The sequence below is a fragment of the Pongo abelii genome, chromosome 14 (assembly GCF_028885655.2).
Source record: "Pongo abelii isolate AG06213 chromosome 14, NHGRI_mPonAbe1-v2.0_pri, whole genome shotgun sequence".
Classification (NCBI taxonomy): domain Eukaryota; kingdom Metazoa; phylum Chordata; class Mammalia; order Primates; family Hominidae; genus Pongo; species Pongo abelii.
The window spans coordinates 103,603,759-103,625,776 of record NC_071999.2 but is presented as its reverse complement, the minus strand read 5'-3'; the positions used below and the strand labels follow the sequence as shown (position 1 = coordinate 103,625,776).

Here is a 22,018-nt window from a genome sequence, read left to right as displayed (position 1 = left end):
TAACTATAAACATTTAACTTTAGGAAAATGATGCTGGAGAAGTAAAAAGCTATCAAATTCACAAATCTTAATAGCAGAGACCACGAAAATATCTGCTTTATTCTAGTTTGGAATTTAACACAAGGATGAATAACATGCACAATTTTAGTTCAGCTATTAAAGTGCATACTCAATTAGTTAAGGGGGGGTGGAGCAATAGAGAGAGAGCCTTCTCTTTGATCTCATAGGTTGCATTAAAAACCCACTACTGGTAATGAATTTTTGAGCATCCCCTGGGTACACATAACTTGGTCCTTGCTTTTTCAAAATGAGTGGACTCAAACTGACTTACAATGTGATTGTGTCTACGGTGCACTTACAACCGTCTTTCAGTAAAGGTCTTCAGATTTAGGCTCTAGGTAGAATAAGGCAGGAAAAAAAGGACACCAAAATTATCAGCAGGCATTAACTAACAAGAACTAGATAAAACAGTAATGTGTAATTAAATGATAATGAGAAAAATTTGCCAAAACTTTGAACTAAGATATTATCATATTTCTAATGCTTAAAATTACACGGAAAAATATATTCAGTGAATTTAAGAGAAAACATTTTAAATCATTTATCAGCCATATTTCCAAAATGTATACTTTAGAAAAGAATTTGTATATATATATAAAGGCTTATTAACATTAACTTTAAATTAGCTAATACTTGTGGCACACTTTTGAAGAAGCTTCTGTTTTGTTTCCAGGAACTGGTGGTGGTGGTGTTTTGTTTTTTTTTTTTTTGGAAGGGGTTAAGGCGGCTATATTAAAAACAAAAACAAAAAACAGTTAAGCTGCATTCTTTTCCTGTGAATGCCTTATTTGTACTCCTCTGCTAATATTCTCGAAACGCCATTTAGCTTATGATGTCTTCAAATAATCTGATAATCTGTCTTTAAAGTTTTGCACTAAATTAGAGACTTCATTTTTGTAAAACGCCTTGGAACCATAAACCTTTAACGAGATGAGAAAGGTCTCTTTCCTCTGGACTTGACTTTACTGTATAGGTGTGTGAGCGATTTTTGCTGTCCAACATTGCCAAGGCAGATTGTTCTTGTTGTTGTTCACTCTGCAAATATCTCGACTATACCTGCACAGTTCCTCTCTTCCCAACGATAAAACCTATCCCCCCCTTCCCCCCCTGCAAGTTTTAAACTTTGTTTCTTTGGGGGCTCTGTACAAGCAATGCTAACAACGTCCAAGAGACAAAGAGCTGTTCTGTGGGCTAACACGATGCCAAATTTTAGTTGTGAAACAAAGCACTCAAATTTGAGATTGAGGAGGAGGAGCAGAATGACAATAGTAAAGCCTCCAGCTTGGAGCCACCCCCCAGACAGCCCCTTCCCCAGAGCCCCGCGCGGGGAGTTCCGGCCCCAGGACGGTGACTCCGGGGTGCAGCCGCCAAGCCCCCATGCGCCCTCGCTCACCGCTTCACGCGGATGATCTGGTCCCGCATGGGCTTGATGTCCTGGAAGCTCTGCTGGTTGACGAGGCTGTAGACGAGGATGAAGCCCTGGCCGTTCTTGATGTACAGGTCCCGCATGGACGCGAACTGCTCGGTGCCCGCCGTGTCCAGGATCTCCAGCACCGACGGCGACGAATCCACCTCGATCTCCTTGCGGTAGAAGTCCTCGATGGTGGGGTCGTATTTCTCGATGAAGGTGCCGGTCACGAACTGCACGGTCAGGGCGGATTTGCCTACCCCGCCCGAGCCCAGCACCACCACTTTGTACTCGCGCATCGTCCCTCCGCGGCCGCCGCCGCCGCCGCCGCCCGCGACATAGACCTACGCCGGCCGCGCTGCGCCCCCAGCCCCGGCCCCGGCGGCCCGCCCCGCCGCCTCCCGCTGCCGCCCCCACCTCACAGCCGCGGCGGCCCCCTGGGCGCCGGCGGCGGCGGCGGCGGCAACTGAAGGAGCAGCGGCCCTGGGCATGGGCCAAGCCGGGCGGCGATGCGGCACCGTGGGCACCGGGTGGGACTGAGGGCGAGCAGAGAGAGAGAGCGTGAGCCGCTGGAGCCGCCCGAGCCGCGGGCCCGCAGTGCCGCCCGCCCCGCCCCTCGCGGCTCCACGCCCAGATCCCCGCCCGCCGCCGCCGCCGCCGCTACCCCCAGCGCTGGAGCGCGCGCCCGAGCCCCAGCCGCAGCGCGGCCAGGGGCGGGGCCCCGCGGCCGGGGCGGAGCCCGCGGCGCAGCCCCGCCCCCGTCTCCTAGGCGACCGGCTGCGAGCGCTCCCGAGAGGCTCTGCGCGGCTCGGAAGCTTCTGCCCGCGCGGAGATAAACAAGCACCGCGACCGCCCAGCAGCGCCGAACCCTGCGCGCCCAGTCCCACCCCAGGGCCTGCGTACCGAGCATGCGCAGTTCCCGCCCGAGCCAGGAGCAGTGTCAACCTGAGACTCCTGAGACGTTCAGAATTCGGCAGGGATGAGATGGTAGAGGGGCTAGAGCTACCTCGAAGCTTTACCCTGAGGCGGGGAGTGAAGGAGAGAGATACCCAAGGCCCAAGAGGGGCCGCGAGGGCCTTTGCCTGATGCCACCCAGTCTGTCAGCACTCCTAGAGCTTTGGTTTTATCTTGTATTAGCATGTGAAGCTTTAAGGGGACGGGCACCTACAGGCTTCTGCCTGAAGTTGTGTAAACGCAACAAAATTAAGCTTTGGAGCGTTAGGACATTGATGGGAGGGTGACAGCCCCCTCCAGCAGCGCGCCAGAGGGGCAAGTCAGAGGCGGCCACACACCACGGAAGTCGGGTCCAAGCCCGCTGACGTCGCCGGGGTCCCGCCCACCAACCCTCCGGACCCGCCCACATTTCTTCTAGGCCTGCCCCTTTCAGTGCCGAACTGAAGTCGAGCTCTTCCCACGCCCTGTCAGCCACGGGTGAATTGAAAACCTGGAGAGCGGAAACCCGAACGGCAGCCGGAAGGCCCAGGGACACATAGCAACAGCCAGCTAGGGGCATGTAGTGGGAAGCTAGGATTCATTCTAGCCAACCACATCACGTCTCTGCACCGCAAGGTACCATTCACGACCAATAAGAGAGCGTCCCCATACCACGTGACTTTCCTCCTTCAACCAATCGAGAAAAACGCTGGTCGCAGGATCCGCAAGCACACCTCCCAGTGCCTCGCCAGGCAGGGCGGTTCGCGCACGCTCTGCCAACCAATCGTAGGTGAGTTGGCGAGTGACGGAAGCCTCGGCCAAGCCAACCAGAGCTCGCGAACCCCTTGCCACCGAGGCCAGCGGGATGGAGGCAGGGACCGGCTGCTGGGGTTTGGGAGGGGCGGAGATTGAGGAGCCAGTTGCTGTGCCCTGTTTTGGCAAAAGAACAAGATGCGTTGCAAGCCAGAATGATGAATTCCACTCTTAACGTCGTCTCCGTGGCATTCTGCCTAAATGATGGGCATGGAAATAGTGCTGAGGGATGTGAGTGAATCGAGAACACAGGGACTTTTGTCTTCACGGTGAGAAATGTTCCGGTCCTTAAGGAGACATCGTGCAGCAGTTGCATGGGTCTTCCAGGCGTTCCTCCCAAAACATTTATTTTTTTCTTTCACTATTAAGTTTTAAAACTTAGCGTTCTGTCGTTAGCATTTCATCTTAGTTACACACCCTCTCCCACCCATAACGTCAAATTTCGGAGACGATACATCCCGAAGCATTCCTGCATCATTTTTTGCAGTAACTGGTTATTCGGTTTACTTTCTTTAAACTGTGTCCTCCTCAAACTAGTCTCACCTGTTCGTTACTGTCGCACATTTCCTGCGAATAACACATTTCTGTAGTTCTATTGTTAGAGCCTGGCATACCTCTCCAAGTTCCTCTTTCCCACAAGGTCATCATGCAGAGGGGATTTTGGTCTGAGTTAAAAGCCAGGTATTCTTTCACCATCTTTTCTGTCGATAGTCAAACTACTACAAAGACTACTCAAATTTAGTAGTTTGTTATTTCCCTATAGCTTCGTTATATTAGAATGGATAACTTATATTTGCATTACCTTGCTATAATGAACACACACCAAGTTTTCATTTAAAATTATCAAGGACAAATGTCCTCTGAATTTAAAAATGTGTATGTAGTAAAATATAACTCAGCATTTCTTGATTACATATCGTTAAAATATGAATGGTACTATCTGAGCCACCAGAATCAGCAGTGAAGGTATTATATTAATAAAAAGGACTAAGAATCAGGACTGTTTTAAGGGAGTTGGAACCGAAGAGGATCTAGTATTTCATCCTAGGCTAGTAATATGAAATAGTGAATTAAAATTGAAAGAGCTTACATGGATGCTTCATATCTGAGCTACTTTGGCAGGGATGTTTCAGGAGGATGTAGGTAAGTATGGTGTTCACCTAGCTTTCCAGAAGTCTCATATTTTGTGTAAAACTGGTATGCTTATTCATGGTTACTTTGGGTTAGTAGAAGCTATACTTCTTTTCCAAGGAAAGACAGACTGTCTCTTTTAAGATTCTAACTGTGCATCTTGGTGATAAGAAGTTCTTAGGTTTGTTAAATAGAGCCAGGAAGCATGAAGCTTTCTCTCTAGATCATGACAACTCATCTAGTACCTTGCATTACAGAGGAGCTCTGAGTCCATTTACTTTGCAAGGAATAAAGTTCCAGTGATTTATGTTTTTGAGAAATTTGCATTGGGATTGTGGGTCCAGAAGGTCGCCTGAAGTAACTGTTTTCATGACTCCTAGGTCCCTAGATGTTGAGAAGCTCTGGATTGAAGCTGTCACAAAAATAGTGAGTGGGCTCCGTAGTCACTCCACTTAGCATAATACAGAGTAGGACAGCTTTGTAACATTTCTCAGGCTATTTCCCCTGACTTCTCATCAATGCTGACGTTTTTGATAAGAAGGGCTATAGAGACTGCAGCCCATGGGGTGGTTACAGCTCATTTATTTACAGGCCTTATATTGACAGGCCTCAGATTTCATGCTCAGTACCATAAAGGTTGATTTTTAACCACCAAGAGGCAAAAGAAACATGACAGGTCGGAGCATATTTTCTCACCTATTCTGGCTTAAATGATGGTACTTACCTGATTTGTGGCTGTATGTGAAATGTTGGGTGAAAGATTAGCTGCTATAAAAAGGATATCAGGACGTGTAGAGAATTTAGAGGACTTGGGTGGGAGATGGATGTCTATTTTCTAACCCCTTAGTCATGTTCATTCAGATGCCAGCATAAACTCTATTCTGAGATGATTATAGAAATAACTTATATCTTCATTTGTTTGTGGGAAATAAAAAATAAAAATGATATAAAAGAAATTTGAATTATTCCCAAGAGCTGTAAATCTGTAAGATAGTGAAAACTTAACGCAGTAACTGACACTGCAGGATCCCTTTAGTTTCCGAAGTGCATTGCCAGGAGAATAAAAAGAAAGAAAATCTTAATTTCTCCTCTTTCCACTAAATCTGAAAGGGAGTTATCTCACCTATAGCCAGATACCTTCAATTATCGCACTTGTGTTACCATGGAAACCCAGGTCTATCCTTTCTGTGAAAGATGTTGGAAAAGGTGGTATGAAGTGGGAAATACACTGTATTCTGGGACTTCCTGACACCAGCAAGAAGCAAATATGCAGATAATTTAATAGAAACAAATTAGTAGAGGATGTTTGTAATGCGAGGGGTACTTTTTGACTGTAAAACCCTGATTCCTAGTGCTTCTTATTAAAGCCTGCATGCCTCTGATTAACCATAAAGGGGAAGGGCATGTCAAGTACAATTAGCACCTGTGAAACGCTGCTGGCAAGTATAAGGAGAGCAGACGATGGTTTCTTGACCTGTGAGGCTCCTAATACAGTTGAGAATCTGCAGTATATACGTGGAGTGGAAAGGAAGGGGCAAAATAAACTTTGTTCTTCCTTTAAAAAATGTGATATGTCTCAGTGCTTTTGAAAAGGAATTAGAATGCAGAAATTAAGAGTATGGAAACAACTCAATAAAAGAAACGTATGGGTGGAGAGAGTAGATGTTTCAAAAGGCCATTTTAATCAGAAAAAAACTGAAAGAAAAGACGTAATGATTAAAATGTAGGCAGAGAAAAGAAAAAGCCTGAAGAATCTTAAGAGCTAGAGGATTCTGCGGAAAACAGAGCTTCAGTGTGGTTCATTTAACAAAGCAGAAGAGCAGGCACAGTGTTGCTTGCGTACCCAGCAGTTTCCCTTTATTTTTGCCAAAGAAGCTGGGATGAATCAGGATTGGACTTTAATAGCATTGCTTTCCCTCTGCCCACGGTTAGTCCAAAAGTAGGCACGTGACTCAGTTCTTGTCATTGGAATGGGGAGAAGGCTGCTGGGGCTGGAGGGATTTCTAGGATATTGACAAGAGTAAGGAAATATCCCCGTTTTCTGATGTCACTCTCTTTGTTTCCTGCTTTACACATTGAAATACGAGAATGTGGCCACCATTTGGGGACTATGATGCATTATGACATTATGGTGCAATACTGTAGAAAGCCAGCAACTTCGGATGGCCAAGGAGGAGGATGGGAAGAACCTAGGTCCTGCATGACAACATTGGACAGTCAAACCAGCATTAGAACTGCCCACCTTTGGACTTATGGCTAAGTAAACAGCTGGTGTCTTTCAATTTAAGTCTGTGTTGGTAAGGTTTTCTGCATCTTACAGCAAAATACATCCCACCTGTTACAAAAAGTGTGAGGGATTCCAGCCAAAATGGGGCTTAAAAAAATCAGCAAGCATTTGTGAGCACTTTCAGTTCACTAATATCTGAACGATATTTCAAAGATACTGTAATATTAATTGAGTAATTACTGTGTATATTTTTTAGGCTCTGGGGATAAAACAGTAAGCAGTTAGCCAAAAGAGCTTGTATTCTAGCAGGAGAGACAGATATTAAGCAACCAATTACATGTTTATATTATAAAATAATGGTTATACTTAAAACTAATAAGAAGGAAACATCAGGAATTAGAAAGGGTATATAGTAATTATATAAATAATAAAATATTACAAAATATATAACTAAATAACTGAATGAAATTACAAAAACAAACACTCTCCAAGTAAATGAGAATGAAATGTATAGTTTTTACTGACATTCCCAGAGGTCGAGAGAAACAGTAAATTGGAGTAGGTTAGTCCAGGAGAGTTGTCTGAAGGAAATTAATATTGTATCAGGTTTTGAAGGAAGTGGCGAAGGGACAGGCTAGATGGGGCAGAAGAGAGCACTCTAGATGTAAGGAACAGGAAGAGCAAAGGAAGAAAGCAGGAATGAAGTAAGAGTGAATGAGGGAAATATCAGAATCACTTGATTTTTAAATTCCCTGTAGCAACAGCATTCTAGGGGCATCTCTCAGAGAAAAAGACAGAAAGATGCCAGAATTCTCAAAGCAAGATTATTTAAAGGTATAAAAATAATATAGGAGAAAAATACAGAAGACAAAGTAGGAGTACAAGAGTGCGTTTGAAATTAAGGCGTCATTCAAAATAATGAATAATTTATAATGTGGGCGTCAAAAAAGTTGTCATAAGAAGTAATTATGGATTTAAGGGCATCAAGAAGGAGGGATTCAAACTTTCACAAATAGAAATAGAAGGAAACATGAGGAGTGGCAAAAAATGAAGACAGGTAGAAAAACAGTTTTTGTTTGTGGTTATTTTCCATGGTAGCTGTTATTGACATGCATTATGTAGAAATGAATGGAATTTGATTGAAAAGAAAAATCTCAATAGAACAGTAATACATAAAGATAGTCTTTTTGGTAAATAGTGTAATTTAAAATGTTTTCACTAGAATGCCTTTTTGTACCTTGCTGTAGGAAAATCTTTTCAACAAAAAAAACTGTAGGTAATAATAAGTTACAGATTAGCAAAGCATTTTGGAAATAAAAAAAAACCCATAGATGTGCCAAATGTAATAGTAGAGCAACAATAATAAATATTTGTAATAAAAATCAGAACTTGTTAGGCATTATGTGGTTTCTGGTCAAATATGGTTGTACTAATTTTTCTAATGCTATTTTCTGTACAAATATAAGAATTTTTAAAATTAAGCTATGGTAGGTATATGAACACATCTTGATATTACTGGAGGTAGGATTTACCACTCACTTTTTGTGACCCCAAGTGTAAACCTGAACAGACTTCTGTCTTAACACCAATAGCACGATTGCACTGTCTTCTCCAGTGACTGGGGAAAGGGACAGTGCTTTGTTCATTTTTGTTTTACCAGCATTCAGCACATCGCCTAAAAACAATTGTGGGAATTCATAAAATGTTTGTAAATAAATGAGCAATTGAGTGGACTATAATGTTGTTGCTTCTAAAAACCCTGGGTTTTGAACACAGAGAAGATGAGAATAAAAGGAAAGGAATAAGGATTTTCCCCAAATCAAGGTGAGGTTGATGTAAGTGTCCTCCAAAGTTGGTCTAATCTCCAAAGAAGTTTGTATCTCAAAAACAGTAAGTCTGCAACAGGCAAGGTCAATGGCAGTTTGTAGACCTGGAATTTAGGAGTGCCAGGAAAGATCTGAAAAATCATGTCTTCTATCAACTGACTGTTGTCTGAAATTCTGCACTTAGGTTTTAGTCTTTTGATGTAAAAGTTACTTTTTTCCAATTAAAATGTAAGTAGGAGATATACAGTTAAATTGCACCATCAGTCTGTCAACTTTGGGGCATGCAACTGTGCTTACCTGGATGAAAAAGAAAATGAAGAAAGTAAAATAGAAGAAAATAGTTTAAATTGGGGGGTAAGTCATGGCATGAGTATGTGCCCAGAGCGAGTATAAGGAGGCCATGGAAATCCACTGTATTTTTGTCATACACTTATTAATTTGTTTCAATAAGGTTAATCACTCCACATGGTGTAACATGAAAAATAACAGCCTTTACAATTACTAGATTCTTAAACTTACTTCAAATACTTTTTAATTTTTATGAGATTATAAGAATTTTTTAAACTTTGAAGCTGCATCCCTTGTCTGATTCCCTCCATTTCTCTTCTTTTTCTCACATTATTGTGTTCAGCAATGGTTTGGAGGCATCTTGGGGAAGACAGCAGAGTTATGGTGTAAGGACCATCCAACTCTTCTCAGCAGCCATCCAGTTATCTTGTCAAGGGAAGTTACTCATCTTGCTCTCTAGAATTATCTCCTCAAAAATCAGTTTCCTGCTTTTCACAGAACAGTATACCATCTTTTACTATTATCCTAATTAATGCTTCTCACACAGCCTTACAAAATATTAGTCACTTAATGAATTATTAACCACATTCATTGGGCTGCACTAGTTGAAAAAATGTCTTGTTTACTTAGTCAAAGCGCTCTGTGCAATGGCGTTGGTGGTGAAATTGATCAGATCTACATTTGAATGAGAGAAGCTGAGGGAGACATTTCAGAAATAGCCTTTTTATTTCCTTGGTGTACCAGGTAGTCAAGGAAAGTTAAAATATTTTTTTATACTTTGTCTTAATTACATTCTTTTGGGGACTGGTCTCTGGTGTTTATTAGGTTTTTAATAAAGATTTTGGCCATTTTCCATGCAAACTAATGTTTCCAATGAAAAGATACAGCATTGCATGTAAATTACATAAGAAATATTAATCTGTCAATGTAATTAAATTATGTAAGCAACAATTCGTTTCAAAGCTGGAATGGATTAAGTCAGTTCTATACTGCACACTGACAAAGTGAAAGGAACTAAAATGGACAAATTGTGGTGCTGTAAGGTTATGATTCTTAAGATTTTTATATTAAAGTTGCAAAGTTTCAAAGTGCTCAGTGCTGCTCTTTACATTAGGGCTGTGGACTCTCTTAAGCCTGAGGGTTCTGTCTGGATATGTGATTGATAGGGTGGAGGCTGGGCTGAGGCTTAGTAAGACATTTAACCATGCCTTGTATAATACTCCTTAAATGTTGGCTCTCACAAACATAGAAATAGCGAACATTAACTAGCTGTCTGTTTCGATATCTACCATTTACCTGTCAACTTAAAAATCATGAAATCTATAAATTTGGAGAGGAAAGCTTTATTTCTTACCAAGAGTTGCAGCCAGCAGGGTGGCCATCCTAACTGGCTGGGAAGTGTAACCTCAGGCAGAGACCAAAAACAAGTTATTCAAGGGAGGATGAGATAGGAATTTATGCTGAATGGATTGGCCAAGTATATTTATTTAACAGATTGTAGGAGGAGCTATACATATCCATGAAGAGGGGGTATGTACATGAATAGTAAGCAAACATGGATGTTACATGCATCCCTTGTTCACTTTGGGGTGCAGACTTCACATTTAAATGCAGTCCAATTAAGCCCTATATGTCAAAAGGTGAAGCAGGGACATGAAGGCACTCAGTGCTCAGCCTCTGTAAACCAGACAGAACCGGAAGATGGTCAGTGGTCTCTTATCAGGAGAAAGTTACTGAAATCAGTCTTTTAACCAATCAAAGCTATAGCTGTGGCTTGTGGAACAGAGGGGTCAGTTAGTCAGCATCTGGTGCTCAGTGAGCTACGATTGTTTCAATACTGCTTATCTTGAGGCCAGTGCTTGTTTAGCTGCTAGAGAATAAGAAAAACCTGTGGCAGTTAGAGCATAGTTTATTCTATAAGGGTAGGGGTACGTGACTTCAGCTTTTTCTGGCATGGCCTTAGGTCTCATTTATTATTTGGTACTTTATTGCCACAAGGAGTCTGTTCCATTAGTCTTATGATCTCTATTTTAACATATCTATTTTGTTTTTTTCCTCCACTTGATTCCAGAAGGACTAAAGTACATTTCGTAAATACATACAAGATAAACTTAAATAAAAATAAGAAAACCTTAAATAAGAATGATCTGTATTAATACATTTCCAGTTTTAAGGGTCAAATAGATTGTTTCAACAAACCTTAACATTATTTAAAATAAGTTTTTTTCAGAAACTGTGTTGCACATTGGTGTACATCTCTTTAAATAGATTTCACTGTGGCATTCACACTTTGTCTTGCTCTGTGTGTGTTAGGGTTGGGGTAGGGGGAGCATTATTAATGCCTACATCCTTCCCAAGTCTCATCAATGAATAGTCTGGGGGAAGGAGGGTTGGGAATGTGTATATTGAACAAAATCCTCTAAGTGATTCTGACTTGCCTCTGGGTTGAAAATCAATTTAACAATACTATGTGTTTTCTGAAGTAAAGGTCACACTTAAAGTAACTGGTGATCTTGGAAATTTTTACCGAGGATGCTGACTAATAAGATGGCCTACCCCAAATCCAGAATTTAACTTAAATTCCACCTCCGCTTGTTTTCCTTAAACTAATCTCTCACCATATTTTCCAAAAACGTTATACCTTTCTTCTCATATGTACTGCAATTTGTCTTGCATTATATTTATCTTTGTCATTTCAGCTAGTATATGGACTCATGGATGTCTGGTGGGGAGGAGGGTGGAGAATCTATAAGTTTTTTCATCTTTCTAATCTTTATTATGCTTTAGTCAATAGTATATATTCAATAAATGTTGAATGAATTGGATTAAATATAAAACATTAAATGTTATGAAAAGTATGCTTAATTTTCAAATTACCAAATTATTTTATTCTCTCTATTGAAGGGAAGTCCATGGTGTTTTTCAACTTTGAACTGAAACTCTAAACTATATGAAATCATAACAATGTGAAATTTTAAACAGTATTATTCTTCATAAAACAGTAACATAGGCTTTAATTCACAGGAACTGCAATGGGGTCTCATCCTTTAAGCAATCATTTTTAATGTTCTAACCAAATCCTCATACTAAAACACAAACAACTGCTGAATGTGATAAAGTAATGGAAAATATAGAAAAACTCCCATTTTGTCCATCTCATTGTGTGTGAAATCATTCTTAAAAAGAATCACTTCCACTTCTATTTGAATCAAAAATAGCCAATAAGGCAATTCTAACTGGTTTAAAAAAAAAAAACCAACAAGAATAAAACAAATCACCAAGGCAAACGAGTTTTAAAAGGTATGAGTCATCAAGGTTAAAAAAAATTAGAAAAATATATAAGAACTTACACATGTCCTTGATATAGTTTTGTCTTGTGTCCCATTAAAATTTCAGTAGCTTTTCTTGTCGCTTAGAAATCAAGGACATCTGATTGGCAGGACTTTGACAAGCTGTCTAAGGAAACTTTATGATGTTTTCAGTCCCCATATTAAAGACACTCTTTTACATTCCAGCTGAGGGCTGGTATAGGCAGGATAGGAAAGCTTACAGATGGTGGGAGGCACAGAACCTTCATAGGGGTTGAGGCAAGAATATCCAGATGACAGAAGACAGGAGAGAGAATAAAAGATGCCAGCCTCCTCATTGTGAGTTCACAGTAGCTGCCTTGGTTGGGAGCTTTTGGCATGGTTCTCATGAATTACACAATCTAATCTACTTCTGTACAGAAGATTTTATAGGCGCAGTTGAGTGTGCTAAAATGGCATTACTACCTACTCAGAACATGATGCTTCTGTGTGCCCATATGCCCAACTTATTTTCAAATGTATTTGAGAAAAATAGAAAATAGGCATTCTTAGTACTAGAGACATACAATAAAAATGAGCATGACTCTATCCATTTGTAGGTTTCTTGGGAGGTTTATCAGGCTCTAGGGGACCCATGTTTATAGCACGAGTTCTCTGCTCATAGATCGTTGATGTGGTCATTGGCACACGGTGCCTAGCTCGTGAGCCAGTAAGATTTGTTTCCTCCTAGGAATTTAGAACTGGAGTCCAGAGGGTGGGGCTGGGCATTTGAACTAGGAAGTAAGGAAAGCCACACTGGGAAAGCCTTTGATGGGCTCTGTGTACAACAAGCAGAAATGCCAATCTACAGAGAAATGTCAAAGAATAAAGTTGATTCTTAGAGAAGTAGTGATGGCTCACTTAGTTCCTGAGAGCTTTCCTACTCATGAGGAGATCCAATTGCATTTTCTACCATTGGCATTGAGATCCCCGCCTCCACCCCAACATTACAGTAAATTTTCCTTTAAGTTAGTATCAGTGGTTTTCTGGTTTTCTATTACAACCAGAAGGTTCCTGAAAAAGACAAAATTATCCTGTTAGAACATGTTCTCTTATATCTCTGTTAGGAGTACATTGGAAATGGACAGCATTCTATTGTCAGTTTGTCAGCATTAATTATAAATTATGGCCCAATAATTTTTCAGAACCTAATTGCATATAGCTGATGACAGTGGCTTCTGGAGCTGCTTTATGATAGTGTTAGTTAGAGAGTCTTGCCAGATTCCCTGGAGGAGATAGTTTGTCCTTTCTGTAATGTTAGAAATAATGTCTCTCGTGCAGGTTTAATAACAAGATGCAGTGCAAAAGCTCCAGACACTAGCCAGGTCATGTGACATGAGGCCTGGGATCAGCTTATCTCACAGACCCAGACATAGAACCCCATGCCAGCCCCACAACAAGTGGACAATCCAGGAGGATTTGAGTATTTCCTGCAGCTATTCAACAAATACAGAGAGGTGGTTTACTTCAACTTAACTATTTATTGTTGTCCTTATGCAACAACAATTCTCCAGTTGTCATCTGGGGAAACTGAAAAGTAATATGAAATCATCTAGTTCCTCTTTAAGACAGTACTTGGGATCCTGTGAATGCAAAGATTTCCTTATTGTCCTACCTGCAGGGAGGGGCAGTCAGGGCTTCTGGATCATAGCCTCGGTCACATTTTAAAGCTTGACATAATGTCTAAAATAGCTGTATTTATGTTTTAAATTAACTTGAAAATGAAACTGCTAGACCATATAATTTACTTACTAAATTTGGACACTTTTGAGAGTAAAACGGGATGCTATTAATAATAAAATGAAAGCAGGCCTTGGAACTGACCCAGGCAAACTGGATGATAGTATTACCCCATTCTTAGGTTTTGCATTCTTGGTTTGTGAGTAACTCACATATTGGGAAGCCCAACAATTTTTGGCATGATTTTTGACCAAATCAAATTTTAGCTGCCATTTTGGAGTATTGCCCATGATCCCACCACGAGTCACTAGCTATATAAATGAGCTTCTCTAGGGCTTCAGCTTCTTCACCTTTACAATTGAATGGATAACTCCAAATCCCTTTCAGCACTGAATAGTCTATAATCAATGACACATCTATCCAAGAGTTTTAGTTTTTGGAGAAATTTGTATTATTTTGATTCTTATTCAATACAAGATAGAGAATATGAATATCCATAAAAGAATATTGTGAATAAGTTTTGTACACATTATAAAATCATACTGGGCAGCATGGTGTAGCAACAAACACCTGGACTGGAATCTAGCCATTTATTTCCTCTGTGAATTTGCCAAGGTTTCCAAACCATCCTGGATGCCTAAACTGGAATACTTTCAACTGTAAAATGGGCATAAGAATAACTACTTTTTAGTAATGTTATGAGAATTAAGTGATATGAGAATTGTGTGAAGGTATCAAATATATACCACATAAATAGATGTATATGATCAATAAATACTAGTTCCTCTTCCTATTAGAAGGTTAGTGTCATTATTGAATATTTAGGTCATAAATGTGCACTGCACCTTCTTATAACTAAGAATATTGCCAATGAGTTTCTCTATTCCCAATATTGGCTTTTATTGACACAGAGAGCAATTACGTCAGATGGAAGCACATCCGTGATTATAGGCATCATCAAAGTCAAACACACCTGGACCCAAAAGCCCTCTTTCTTTTAGATATATGACATTGGGAGGTTACTTAGGCTCACAGAGTCTCTCTTCCCTCATCTGCAACAATGAATGAGATAATGTGTATAGATCACATGGCACAAGTCCTAGTGTATATTCAATAATATGCATTATTGTTACTCTTATTATTGTTAAGATAATATGGGAGAAGAGAAATTAAAAGTCTCCATTTAACAGGAGGTGAGAGATGTTTCCATAAGAAGAGCTTATAGTGCATGTAGACTTCAGAAGGGACTGTAAGTGAAGAATAATAGTTGAGAAAATAAACCCACGAGCATGTCATGGGTTTAGCATTATGCTAAACGGCAGCATTGTGCTATTCCCACTGAGAATAATGTCTTTCATGGCATTGTGGAACAATTATGGACTGGTCATGATACTATGACTCCTGAGAATTCTAACAGCTTCAGATTCACAGTAGGGCTGCAGATTTGTTTTACCCATCCAGGGCTCCTGACTGTGAAATCAAAGGCTTGGATTGATAAACTCTGCAAACAATGTGTATTAGTCTGTTTTCACACTGCTGATAAAGACATACCCGAAACTGGGCAATTTACAAAGGAAAGAAGTTTAATGGACCCACTGTTCCACTTGGCTGGGGAGGCCTCACAATCATGGTGGAAGGTGAAAGGCACGTCTCACAGGTGGCAGATGAGAAAAGTGAGAGCCAAGTAAAAGGGGTTTCCCCTTATAAAACCATCAGGTCTCATGAGACTTATTCACTACCATGAGAACAGTATGGGGGAAACCACCTCCGTGATTCAGTTATCTCCCACAGGGTCCCTCCCACAACATGAGGGAATTATGGGAACTATAATTCGAGATGAGATTTGGGCGGGGACACAGCCAAATCATATCACAATGTTAAGTTGCTCTTAATCATTTTATTGATGAAGTACAACTGGGTGATCAGTAATACAACAGTTTTACCTGAGCCTCACCTGTTTTGTAAATGTTATTTTGGAGAAAGCCACTGCTACAATTTGTTTATAAGAAGTCTAGCGTGGAGTATCGATGATCACATTTAGAGAATTATAACTGTGATATTAATGAGGACTGACAATGTGGATGATGATGATCCAATTCATGTGCATCAGAAAAAAAATCACAACTTGATTTTTTTACCTGCTTTGTTTCAATTAACCCTAATTTTTAGAAAACAGACAAATGCATGACCCAGACAAGGGTCTTTGCTTAGTAAAGATTCGGAATTTTCTCATGCCGAGAGATCCTTTTCTGAGGCCTTTTCCAATTGAATCCAAAGTTTTCCATCCAATTCTTCCAGAGGAGAGGGGTCTATATTTAGTAGATTATTGTTGTTATTATTATTATTATTATTTTTCCAACTTCTAGTCTGTCCTTCATGTATTTGACAGCTGCTTAAAGTTTCTGGCTATAGCCCAGCTCTCCAGCTCCCTGACTGTGATGGGACCTGTCGGAAGCATGTGGGTGTTAAAATCCCAACTTGCCTCCATTCCTCAAGCCCTGGACTTAAATTGGGGGTCCTCTGGCCCTGTGGATAGCCTTAGCCTCACTACCTAATTTCCACTCCAGGTTTGAATTTCTTCTCTGTTTCTGTGTCTAGTGATTTCCCATTCTGTCTTCCAATCCCAGCTTTAACGTAATTATATTTGCTATATTTTGTTCAATAATTACAAGTGTTTGGAATGTGGCCAAGGGCCCTTTCTCAGCAGTTTAGTCTCCAGATTTTGGTATAAATGAAGATTAGACTTCTCCTGATCGTCACATCTTTCAGAATGCCATGTCTTAATTTTTTTCATGAACAGAATGAACAGAGGAAACCAGAGCCAGTATCTGAAATCTCAGAGTCCATCACTATATAGCAGAGCCCTGCAGGATCTAAAATCTCAGAGTCCATCACTGTATAGCAGTGCCAGGATCTAAAAATCTCAGAGTCCATTATATATTGTGATATAGTCCATCACAATATTTTGGGAAACCAAAACAGTCTCCTACCTTAAAATGCTTAGTATCTTGAATTAAAACCACCAACCTTAAACCCTGATGGCAGTGAAACTGCAAATTTTAAACTTTGCCAAGGAGCTGGGGTTCTTTGTTTTACTGGGAATAATCACAACGGCTCAGGTAGTATTTGTGGAGGGTTCACTTTTGAGTAGGAGTACAGGGGTCACCACAAGAAGTTCTGTCCACATCAACTCAACCCTTGAGGAACTTGGAGCGTGCATCAGGATGCAGATGTACGCTTGCCTTTACAGTGTCCAAGTCCCTATCAGTGAGCCACACTGTTCTCAGATCCTCAGGGTCCACAGTCTTTTAGCACGTTTTTTATTTGGTATCCTGAACTATAGGACTGGGTACCTTCATGGTAGCTTCAGTCAAGATGTGATTGGTGTAGAGGCATTCACTGACATGTGTGTAGGATTTTCCTGGATTTGCTTTCCCTTGCAGTTTTGGATGGCTGGTTCTCTGGTGCTCAGTGACGACACCAGGCAGTCAGAGTAAGGCTGTGCTCTGGCAGGGATGAGGCCTGGAGGAGCAGGGAAGTGCACAGACTCACAATATCTTTTTTTTTTTTTTTTTCCTTTTTGGCATTTAAAAAGCATCAGATTACACTGTGAATAAATCCATATTGGAAGGTTATTTAAGTCATTAAGCACCAGTCTGCCAACCACATAAGCTGTACAGTAGCCTCTATCAGGCTGCTTAAAGGAAAGTGGGCTAAAGATTGATCCAGGATGCCAGGACTTGCATCCTAAAAGTCAGGCTTTCTGTTCTTCTGCCTTTACTACTGAGGGAAAGGAGTAGGGGAAACCAAGGTAAAGAGTTTCACCAGCCACTGCAAAATCATACACCAGCCACTGCAAAATCATACCGAAATGTAAAGACCATCGAGACTAGGAAGAGACTGCATCAACTAACGAGAAAAATATCCAGCTAACATCATAATGACAGGATCAAATTCACACATAACAATATTAACTTTAAATGTAAATGGACTAAATGCTCCAATTAAAAGACACAGACTGGCAAATTGGATAAAGACTCAAGACCCATCAGTGTGCTGTATTCAGGAAACCCATCTCACGTGCAGAGACACACATAGGCTCAAAATAAAAGGATGGAGGAAGATCTACCAAGCAAATGGAAAACAAAAAAAGGCAGGGGTTGCAATCCTAGTCTCTGATAAAACAGACTTTAAACCAACAAAGATCAAAAGAGACAAAGAAGGCCATTACATAATGGTAAAGGGATTAATTCAACAAGAAGAGCTAACTATCCTAAATATATATGCACCCAATACAGGAGCACCCAGATTCATAAAGCAAGTCCTGAGTGACCTACAAAGAGACTTAGACTCCCACACATTAATAATGGGAGACTTTAACACCCCACTGTCAACATTAGACAGATCAACGAGACAGAAAGTCAACAAGGATACCCAGGAATTGAACTCAGCTCTGCACCAAGCAGACCTAATAGACATCTACAGAACTCTCCACCCCAAATCAACAGAATATACATTTTTTTCAGCACCACACCACACCTATTCCAAAATTGACCATATACTTGGAAGTAAAGTTCTCCTCAATAAATGTAAAAGAACAGAAATTATAACAAACTATCTCTCAGATCACAGTGCAATCAAGCTAGAACTCAGGATTAAGAATCTCACTCAAAACCGCTCAACTACATGGAAACTGAACAACCTGCTCCTGAATGACTACTGGGTACATAATGAAATGAAGGCAGAAATAAAGATGTTCTTTGAAACCAACGAGAACCAAGACACAACATACCAGAATCTCTGGGATGCATTCAAAGCAGTGTGTAGAGGGAAATTTATAGCACTAAATGCCCACAAGAGAAAGCAGGAAAGATCCAAAATTGACACCCTAACATCACAATTAAAAGAACTAGAAAAGCAAGAGCAAACACATTCAAAAGCTAGCAGAAGGCAAGAAATAACTAAAATCAGAGCAGAACTGAAGGAAATAGAGACACAAAAAACCCTTCAAAAAATCAATGAATCCAGGAGCTGGTTTTTTGAAAGGATCAACAAAATTGATAGACCGCTAGCAAGATTAATAAAGGAAAAAAGAGAGAAGAATCAAATAGATGCAATAAAAAATGATAAAGGGGATATCACCACCGATCCCACAGAAATACAAACTACCATCAGAGAATATTACAAACACCTCTATGCAAATAAACTAGAAAATCTAGAAGAAATGGATAAATTCCTCAACACATACACCCTCCCAAGACTAAACCAGGAAGAAGTTGAATCTCTGAATAGACCAATAACAGGAGCTGAAATTGTGGCAATAATCAATAGCTTACCAACCAAAAAAAGTCCAGGACCAGATGGGTTCACAGCCGAATTCTACCAGAGGTACAAGGAGGAGCTGGTACCATTCCTTCTGAAACTATTCCAATCAATAGAAAAAGAGGGAATCCTCCCTAACTCATTTTATGAGGCCAGCATCATCCTGATACCAAAGCCTGGCAGAGACACAACAAAAAAAAAGAATTTTAGACCAATATCCTTGATGAACATTGATGCAAAAATCCTCAATAAGATACTGGCAAACAGAATCCAGCAGCACATCAAAAAGCTTATCCACCATGATCAAGTGGGCTTCATCCCTGGGATGCAAGGCTGGTTCAATATACGCAAATCAATAAATGTAATCCAGCATATAAACAGAACCAAAGACAAAAACCACATGATTATCTCAATAGATGCAGAAAAGGCCTTTGACAAAATTCAACAACCCTTCATGCTAAAAACTCTCAATAAATTAGGAATTGATGGGACGTATCTCAAAATAATAAGAGCTATTTATGACAAACCCACAGCCAATATCGTACTGAATGGGCAAAAACTGGAAGCATTCCCTTTGAAAACTGGCACAAGACAGGGATGCCCTCTCTCGCCACTTCTATTCAACATAGTGTTGGAAGTTCTGGCCAGGGCAATTAGGCAGGAGAAGGAAATCAAGGGTATTCAATTAGGAAAAGAGGAAGTCAAATTGTCTTTGTTTGCAGATGACATGATAGTATATCTAGAAAACCCCATTGTCTCAGCCCAAAATCTCCTTAAGCTGATAAGCAACTTCAGCAAAGTCTCAGGATACAAAATCAATGTGCAAAAATCACAAGCATTCTTATACATCAATAACAGACAAACAGAGAGCCAAATCATGAGTGAACTCCCATTCACAATTGCTTCAAAGAGAATAAAATACCTAGGAATCCAACTTACAAGGGATATGAAAGACCTCTTCAAGGAGAACTACAAACCACTGCTCAAGGAAATAAAAGAGGATACAAACAAATGGAAGAACATTCCATGCTCATGGGTAGGAAGAATCAATATCGTGAAAATGGCCATCCTTCCCAAGGTAATTTACAGATTCAATGCCATCCCCATCAAGCTACCAATGACTTTCTTCACAGAATTGGAAAAAACTACTTTAAAGTTCATATGGAACCAAAAAAGAGCCCGCATCGCCAAGTCAATCCTAAGCCAAAAGAACAAAGCTGGAGGCATCACACTACCTGACTTCAAACTATACTACAAGGCTACAGTAACCAAAACAGCATGGTACTGGTACCAAAACAGAGATATAGATCAATGGAACAGAACAGAGCCGTCAGAAATAATGCCACATATCTACAAGTATCTGATCTTTGACAAACCTGACAAAAACAAGAAATGGGGAAAGGATTCCCTATTTAATAAATGGTGCTGGGAAAACTGGCTAGCCATATGTAGAAAGCTGGAACTGGATCCCTTCCTTACACCTTATACAAAAATCAATTCAAGATGGATTAAAGACTTAAATGTTAGACCTAAAACCATAAAAACCCTAGAAGAAAACCTAGGCATTACCATTCAGGACATAGGCATGGGCAAGGACTTCATGTCTAAAACACCAAAAGCAATGGCAACAAAAGCCAAAATTGACAAATGGGATCTAATTAAACTAAAGAGCTTCTGCACAGCAAAGGAAACTACCATCAGAGTGAACAGGCAACCTACAAAATGGGAGAACATTTTCGCAACCTACTCATCTGACAAAGGGCTAATATCCAGAATCTACAATGAACTCCAACAAATTTACAAGAAAAAAACAAACAACCCCATCAAAAAGTGGGCGAAGGACATGAACAGACACTTCTCAAAAGAAGACATTTATGCAGCCAAAAAACACATGAAAAAATGCTCACCATCACTGGCCATCAGAGAAATGCAAATCAAAACCACAATGAGATACCATCTCACACCAGTTAGAATGGCAATCATTAAAAAGTCAGGAAACAACAGGTGCTGGAGAGGATGTGGAGAAATAGGAACACTTTTACACTGTTGGTGGGACTGTAAACTAGTTCAACCCTTGTGGAAGTCAGTGTGGCGATTCCTCAGGGATCTAGAACTAGAAATTCCATTCGACCCAGCCATCCCATTACTGGGTATATACCCAAAGGACTATAAATCATGCTGCTATAAAGACACATGCACACGTATGTTTATTGCCGCATTATTCACAATAGCAAAGACTTGGAACCAACCCAAATGTCCAACAATGATAGACTGGATTAAGAAAATGTGGCACATATACACCATGGAATACTATGCAGCCATAAAAAATGATGAGTTCACGTCCTTTGTAGGGACATGGATGAAACTGGAAATCATCATTCTCAGTAAACTATCGCAAGAACAAAAAACCAAACACCGCATGTTCTCACTCATAGGTGGGAATTGAACAATGAGAACACATGGACACAGGAAGGGGAACATCACACTTCGGGGACTGTTGTGGGGTGGGGGGAGGGGGGAGGGATAGCATTGGGAGATATACCTAATGCTAGATGACAAGTTGGTGGGTGCAGCGCACCAGCATGGCACATGTATACATATGTAACTTACCTGCACATTGCGCACATGTACCATAAAACCTAAAGTATAATAATGATAATAATAATAATAATAAAAGAAAAAAAAAAAGACAAAAAAAAAAAAAAAAAAAAGAGTTTCACGAACCTCCACTCTCCCCCTCACATCAGCTCTCCGCACCAAAGAGGCAAGTTAGGAAACAACACAAGTGTCCGTCCATCAACAGACTAAATGGATGAACAGAATGTACTATATCCACACAGTCGAGTATCAGCCCTAGAGAGGAAGGCAATTCTGACACATGCTACAACATGGGTGAACCTTGAGGACATTATGCTATAGTGAAATAAACTCATCACAAACAAATACTGTATGATTCCACTTATATAAAATATCTAGAACAGGC

At 40.4% G+C, this 22,018-nt stretch overlaps 1 protein-coding gene and 1 long non-coding RNA gene across 2 annotated transcripts in view; one reads left to right on the top strand and one right to left on the bottom strand.

Annotated features, from left to right (window-relative positions):
- RAP2A (RAP2A, member of RAS oncogene family) overlaps window positions 1-2,067 on the bottom strand; it is a 33,834-nt gene extending 31,767 nt beyond the window's left edge. Inside the window, exon 1 of the mRNA XM_009248738.3 lies at window positions 1,454-2,067. Within this exon, the coding sequence (XP_009247013.2) occupies window positions 1,454-1,767 (314 nt within the window). The 5' untranslated portion in view covers window positions 1,768-2,067. The remainder of the gene's footprint in view (window positions 1-1,453) is intronic.
- A 130-nt stretch (window positions 2,068-2,197) lies between these two features.
- LOC134759903 (uncharacterized) lies at window positions 2,198-7,913 on the top strand. Its single transcript, XR_010136813.1, has 2 exons — window positions 2,198-3,483; window positions 4,726-7,913. It is a non-coding gene; the product is annotated as an uncharacterized LOC134759903 (long non-coding RNA).
- The last annotated feature ends 14,105 nt before the right edge of the window (window positions 7,914-22,018 follow it).